Raw genomic sequence first — 7827 nt, 5'->3', positions numbered from 1 at the left:
AAAAAAAAACCAAGATGAATATGTTAAACTAATTACTGTATTTAGAAATAAGAAAATCTCAAATTTGAATTCAAGAAATTAATCTGCGGTTGTTTTAAGTTCTGTATTTTTATTTTTTTAGTGAGAGCGTTAAACGCACACAAGTTCATTTTCAGAATGTATATTAGATTTATTAAGTTTCAACAAGATTATTTTTTATCATTAAATATAATTAAAATAAAAGCGTAGGACTGATAATAATTTCGGAAATACCCAACACTGAATCGATTACATTTAGTAAGTGAAAACCTTACTTGAATTAATAAAGTTAATCTTTTAATCACAAACATTAACTTGCAAATTACATTATATCAGCTTTTTTCACAAACAGCGCAGTACGCCCCCTTGAGGAGAAGGAACTGTTACAATAAAAAAATAATAAAAAATATATATATAATAAAAGAAATATTTTTTAAACAGAATTTTTGTTATTAACTTTTTAAGTAAAACAAAAATAAAAATGCGATAAATAAAAAGATAAATTAGTAAAAAAAATTCTAAATTAGGGATTGGTCAGTTCGGTAATATATATATTTGAATTATAAATATTATTAAATCATTATTGTTTTATACTTGTTATTTTTCCCCTTCATATTAATTTGTTTTCACCCATACTTGGTACTCGGTTTCATTCTACACGTTATTTGCTTTTATTATTTAACTGAAAAATATTTACACACTTCACTAAAAGGATTTTTCTAGCTAGCTGGCCCTATTTGGCTGAATAAAAAAAGCACTAGTTACTGATCATAGACATCATACAGTGAGTACTTTAAGAAGTGTGCATTGGACTACATCGGACTTCTTTAAGAACCAGATCATGTGACCACGCGGAAGATGGTGCTTACGTATGAAACCTTTTTTCCTCAAGGGGCTCCCCCTACCAGATAGTAGAGCGAGGGAAGCTTTTGTGGTACGCTGATGGTATGATACTCATTAGAATTTCTTATTTCTATGTTCATGCACCTGTCCAAATGGCACGCGTGCGTGAAGTGGCATATTACAGCAAAAATGGCACTCATAAGGTGAAAGGTTCCAACTCGTAACATACAATATACTAATTCATCTAACTTTCACTGCCTAAACAAATAGGCTGTCTCATTTTGTAATACTGTATGTTGCAAATATTCAAACGTTCGACGATGTTTCGTATTTAAAAAAGTATTACACTTTCGAATATTCGAACATGCTTTCTACTGGATTAGTTGTAAAGAAAGTCTGGTTTCATGATTTATGTATATGATATTATTAGTGAATGCTAATAACGTTATATACTACAAACAACAAAGAAGAATCACAATAAAAACTTATTATATTATAAAATATAAATATGGCTTTACAAAGTTGGTGATTATGTCAATACAGAACAAAATTTTCCATATAAAAATCTATTGGAAATGATATGTGTGATAATTACTATAGGAAGCAACTTCTCGTTGTCCTTTGTGGTGTTCAAGTTTTCAGTCAAAACACCATCCTGAGTTAGAGAACAAAAAAAAACGATCTCTGGCTTCTACTTCTGCCGGTAGCATATAACGATGGGTGGACTCTGTACATAGAAGCCATGCTTGTCCTCTTTTTCTTCGTGCTTCGCATAAATAACCACACAGTTTTCGGCGGTCTTCAGGGAGATTTCGTCCGAAGAAAAGCACCCAACACTGAATGACATCTTAAAATTTTGGGCATCATTCGTCACACATGACGTCATCCGGTTTTCAGGGTTATTCGACAGTCGCTTGGACCGTACGTGGGCGTGACAAGGCACGCGTGACAGCAGGTCATCATCAAAAACACTTCAACCAAACACATGAGAAGCAAGGTCCCCTATGTCCCGACAACTGACTCCACACGGCAAAACCATGTTAAATCATATTACTGAAAATGTCTAGAATATTAAATCATAGTACTGAAATTTTCTAGAATAATCACTCCAATGTTCTGAGATATAGAACTGCCACCACAGTAACAGTAAAAATAAAACCATAATACATTTTTTTGAAAAGCATTCAAAATAGTTCTACGGGGACTATTTTGAATGATTAATTCGGATTAGCAAAGTTTTTGTAAGAAAAGTGTATAACTTCAGAACTATTAAGGACTGGTAAGCAGAGATATAACCATAGTTATGGCGAATGTGGCCCTGACCACAGGCACTGAATAGTGTTAAATATGACTAAAATATAATAAAATTTTAAAAATATTACTAAATTTGTTATCATCTAAATTATTACAAAAGATGATAGTTTTATATAAAGGCTACAGGAGTTTGAATAATAATTTGATAATCACGTTATTTTATATAATAATTATAAATGCAGGTATTAAGGCAAGTAAAGGAAACTACGAACCTTCTTCAAAAAGGTTCTTTAGTAATATTCATTATTTACTTTTTTCGTCCCAGGTCTCATTTCACAATTGTATTACCTTCTGTGTGTGTAAAACTACAAATACACTCAGTAATCACTAAATTCTGACCACCTACCTAGTAAAGTGTTGGGCCACCGTTTCGCTTAGGCATTGACTCCACTGAAGATATCGGATCTAAAGCCATGCTGCCTACAAGACTTTCCACAGAGTTGGAATAGATGACTTGCGTATCAATACATTACTTCCCGTTCCAACATTCCACAGGTGTTCAGTTGGATTGAGGTAAGGCGAATTTAGAGGCCAATCATTATTGGTGATATCTTCAATCTGTTTCTTGAACCACTCGTGCACAGTGCGGACCCGATGACACGGCGCATTATCGTCTTGGAAGATCCCTCTTTTGTCCAGGATAAAATGCAACATGATAGGGTGTACAGTCTCCTAAGAGCTGCCAGTTTAGTATCTTATGCTCTATATCTATGAAAAGATATGGAGCATAAGCATGAGAAAAGAAACTCCCGAAGGAAATGCACATACCTCATCAGTGAAACTTTGGTCCTACGCACCAGGACTCCTAGTTCCTGCAAGCAAAACATGCCCCATATTAAGCAAGAACCGCCACCTGCCTAGATAGTGGGCACCATGCATGATGGGTCCATGGGTTCGTGTTGCTTGCGACACACACACACACGAAGGCGTCCTCCGGCGTGTAGCACCAGGTATTTGGAGTCGTCATACCAGCACACTCGTTTCCATTCCTCCATCGTCCAACCAGCGTGTTGTTCGCACCACAACTTTCGCCGTCGACAATGATCAGGGGTAAAAAGAGGGTGTCTCTTGGATCGTCTACTCTGTAACCTCATACATCTGAGTGTGCGGCGCATCGTCATTTGGGATATTGTTCTTGCTTTCTCCATATTGTATTGCGATGTCAAGAGTCGCATAGTGACGTGCCGTTCAGCTCGTACAATGTGCTGCATCCGTCGCTTACCACGAGCATCCACGATGCGTAATCTTTTATAATTCTTTTGCGGTAGGTGGTTTCACCCGTTCGGCACATTCTTTGTACACCTTAACCACAATGGGTCGAGAGTAACCGACAAGACCTGCCGTTTCTGATATGGAAGCACTCGATGCACGAGCTCCCAGTCATGCCCTTTTGAAACTCCATGATATCTTTACTCCGTCCCATAACTGCTACTTTATAACTTTGACTTTCACGAACAGACGCAAATTTCCATTGCTCTAGCGTACAAAGCTGTTCGGCCTTTTATACTGCGAACAATGCGGCACAGTCCATTACTTATGGGGTGGACATAATTTCACTGATCACTGGGTGTAATAAGTTATGATTGGTTAAGCATAGATAATCGTCACTTGTTTGACCATAATTCGTCTTAGTGAACGCATGAAAAATAGCAACTTTTTTTTTGTAATAATAGCTATTAATACGCTGCTCGACAAAATTAATAACACACGTAAAAAATGTGGTGTAACTCTTGGTGTAGTTATAATAATAATAAAAACCATTTCCCACATCCATTCCCTCTAAAAGCTTGTCCAGTTCCTCCTTGAATTTATTTAAGCTATCAACTTCGACAACGACAGATGGAAGTTTGTTCCAGCAATCAACTATCCGCCGGCTAAAGGCAAACTTCCGCTCGTCTATTCGACAACTGTCTTTCCTCAATTTGAATTTATGCCCCTCAAATTCAAATCTGAACAAAAGGAAGAAAGAATCCCATTAGTATTGAGCTTTTTCAACCGATTCAAGGCCTTATACACCTCAGTCAGATCACCTCGCAATTTTCAAGACTTAAGCCTTTTTTGGTAAGAGGACCTCTTCGTCCCTCTCACCAATCTTGTAGCCCTTCTCTGTACTCGCTCAAGTAACTTTACATCCTTCTGAAAATGAGGCCTCCAGACCTGTACGCAGTGCTCAAGGCGTGGTCTGACCATTGCCTTATACGCATGTCCTCTGATGAATCCCGTTTTAGTCTACAAACAGATTATAGACATTATTTCATCTAGAAATAACGAGGAATGCGGTACCATCCTTCCAACATCAGAAAAAGGACACGGTGGAGATATACTGTAACTGCGCACAGGTACCGAGAACAGATCCTGAAACCCTATATGTGACTTTTTCAGGGGTTCGGTTGGCCCAGATTTTCTTTTCATGCACGACAACGCCACTGCACATACAGCTTAAGTGGCGGGGAACTTAAGTGGAACGTCTTGAAGCTGAAGATATCCAACGACTGCCGTGGCCAGCACGATCATTCGTCTTAAATCCGATTGAACATGTGTGAGACGCTCTTCGCGTCGCATTGCACCCCGACAGCCAACTCCTGGGTCACTTGGTGAGCTAAGGTCTGCTTAGCTCACCAAGTAATGTGACCTTTTTGGTAATTCTTATACAACCCCTATAAATGCCCCTTATACTTATCGGAAGTTTCTCGCTGTCTCCTCATTTCATCGTTATTCTATGGTACACCAACATACCAAATTTTGTCCCTCTTCATCTCAAGCTGCACGAGTTATACCACGTTTTCTGCGTGTTCCATTAATTTTGTCGAGTAGTGTATTCATCTTAAATATATTTCGCGTATTCTACAAATGATTAATATCTGAAAGATATAAAACATAAAATAACTGAAAAGTCAAAAGAACGTTCAAATTTTGAATGAAAACTAAGCATCCACAATTGTCATATCAAAATATATTCGTGTACACTGAGCGGCCACTTTATTAGGTACACCGACTTCCTTTCATAAAAGTAGCGCTCCTGCAATAACACGCATTCATACGTTACCATGCAATATGAAGCAATTGGGTAGATTTGCAGGGATATTGTTTGTGTGCAATCCAGTGCAGGAATGGGAAAGAACCCCCGGATTGAAAATATCTGACAAAGTTCCATTTATTTTTTTACAATTTATTTGTTACGAAGCACTGGATATTATTTTTGTTGCCATTCGAAGCTTCAAGGAATCAATAAACGATATGTGGATGCACAGAACATAACTGTTCTTGGTTTGAGTAATACGTATTAAAAGCTGGCTTTTTTTTTTTTTTGGTTTTTTTTTTTGGTAATTCTCTAAACATAAAAATCAAATTGGTATTATTTATTATACTAATCACAGCAGAAACGTGGAATATGTATTTATGTCCCTAATTTTACTATAATCCAGAAAAAAATCAGTAAAGTACATTATAAAGATGTTGACTGAGCAACATTTTTTTTTTTTTTTTTTGGCCGGTGCAGAAAAAAACCTCAGGCTTCCTTGCACCATATGGCACCTTCCTTGCACAATAATAATAATAAAATAATAAAGACAGTAAGCGCTGCTTATCAAAGCCATCTTTGTTGTGTTTTCTCTAAAAAAGAAGTTCTTATTCTTAAAGATAATATTTAAAAATGAAATAAAATTTTATTTAAAAAAAGAAAATTTATTCAGATACCTTTTCTTTTTTCAAAATAGAATTGGTTTATAAGACATGCTTCAATAAACATAAAATTTTTAAAAAAATTATTTAAATTGAGGTCCGATGAATTACAATAATCCTGAACTCACAAATTCTATGTAATATCGTTAACTATGCAGTATTAGTTAACTAGAACTGTAAAAATATAAAATTTAAATGGTAATAATTACAAAATCGGTCTTATAGCTTCTTTACACTCCTGCATTCTCCTACTATGGCTTAACCTTATCCTCTTTCGATGATATAGGTATTACCTTCTCTTTACCTGTAGGAGCCCCCGAGGTTTTTTTATGAGCCGTTATGATCAGAACACCTTCTGGACTAACTTCACCGGAAACAGTATTATGGTCAACTTCAAAAGGCAACATATAACGACGGGTGAATTCTCTACAAATAAAACTAAACTCATCCTGTTTCTCATCATGCTTGGCACGAATCACCAAATATCTGTCCTCAATCTTTGCAGACACTTCATCAGGAGAAAAATGACTTACATCTATCAGTACCTGGAACTTGTCGGGTTCATTCCTTACTTCGGAATCATCTTGATAAGGCATGCTCTGACAGGGAGTTACTTGGCTCGCACGAAAAGGAACTGGAGGAAGTAAATTTTCGGCCAATATGCCAAGACCAAACTGTTCTCTGCGAAGACCATAAGGGAAGTTCGAGTCATTTCGCCAATTAGAGCATGAAGACTCTTTCGAATCATTCTCTGAAGACATTACTGGTGAAACCACTCAAATATACACTTGGAAAGTAGAAAAGCAACTGTTTACTAAGCTCAAGCGAATTTTCAAAAGTATTTATATAAACTAGCATGATTTAGAACGTTCCACGTTGTAAAATATCTTTCGAAAAACGTGGAAAGGCCTGAAAATGACTATAAATAATAGCACGTATCGTAGCGCCCCCTGAACTTCACGAACAATGACATCACTGGTGGAAAATGAAATTTATAAAACCCGAACTGGAATTCATGCAAGAAGAAAAGAACAAAGTATGCGCTATCTTTCTCATGTTTATATTTATACGTTCAGCGAGCTCTGCCTGCACGAATATAATGTTTCATTCTCTTCTATTCGAAAAGCAAACAAGAATGATTTTATTAGTTGCTGAATTTCATATCCAGTCGTCCCAGACCACGACAAAGCAACTTTTTTATTCCTGTTTTGAGGGATGAAAAACTTAGGATAATGATGATGAGGAGGAGGAATCTAGGGGTTTTTCAGTGGTTGGGTTAGTCGGTCTCAGGCGAGAGTAGCATGAATTTTTTCCTCCAGAAAATCAGGTTTTTCGTCCAGCAAAAAAGAAAATCGACCACAGAACACACGCAATTTACAGACATTATATACGCGCAATGTGATCTAAGTTGCTGATACGCCTAAAACCAACCAATCAATTCCAAGAATATTACTACCACAAATGTATTTATCACAGTTAAACGCCAATTTCCATTTTCCAATCTATCTACTTAATTTATCTAGATCCTTTTGAAGTAGCATACCCTGATTAGTGTCAATAACCAACCTGTCCTTCTTTCTGTAATCAGCTTAGAAATCTAACATTAACAAAAGAACTTAAGGACATTGAAATAATCCCCACTCCCCTAATGAAAGCAAGTACGTTGTGCACGGAAATAAAATCAAGTCAACAGTCAGTACCTGGATATGTGTACAACTCGTATACATCACGAGCATGGGAAGAGGTTGCGATGTGGACTTTCAATCAGGTATGACTGTTGGCGTAAGTTGTTGCTCTTGTAGAATTTTATCCGCATCAGTAACTCGTGTCATAATGCATGTGTTCTGTGGTTGATTTGCCTATTTGCTGGATGAAAAATCACGGTTTCTGATAGCAAGGTTTCACCCCCTCCTGGAAACTGGGGTTTTTCGTAGAGCAAAACAGACAAATTGACCATAGAACACACATAAT

At 36.7% G+C, this 7827-nt stretch overlaps 1 protein-coding gene across 1 annotated transcript; it reads right to left on the bottom strand.

Annotated features, from left to right (window-relative positions):
• Nucleotides 1-6107: 6107 nt before the first annotated feature.
• LOC150086521 (alpha-crystallin A chain-like) lies at nucleotides 6108-6617 on the bottom strand. The gene has a single exon (XM_090372190.1). It carries the CDS (start codon nucleotides 6615-6617, stop codon nucleotides 6108-6110), a length of 510 nt encoding a protein of 169 aa, XP_090228316.1.
• Between the last annotated feature and the right edge of the window lie 1210 nt (nucleotides 6618-7827).

This window comes from Mastigoproctus giganteus, chromosome 4 (assembly GCF_048544385.1).
Source record: "Mastigoproctus giganteus isolate SK-2022 chromosome 4, ASM4854438v1, whole genome shotgun sequence".
In the NCBI taxonomy this organism is placed as follows: domain Eukaryota; kingdom Metazoa; phylum Arthropoda; class Arachnida; order Uropygi; family Thelyphonidae; genus Mastigoproctus; species Mastigoproctus giganteus.
The sequence above is the reverse complement of the archived record's forward strand: the minus strand, read 5'-3'. Positions and strand labels throughout refer to the sequence as shown.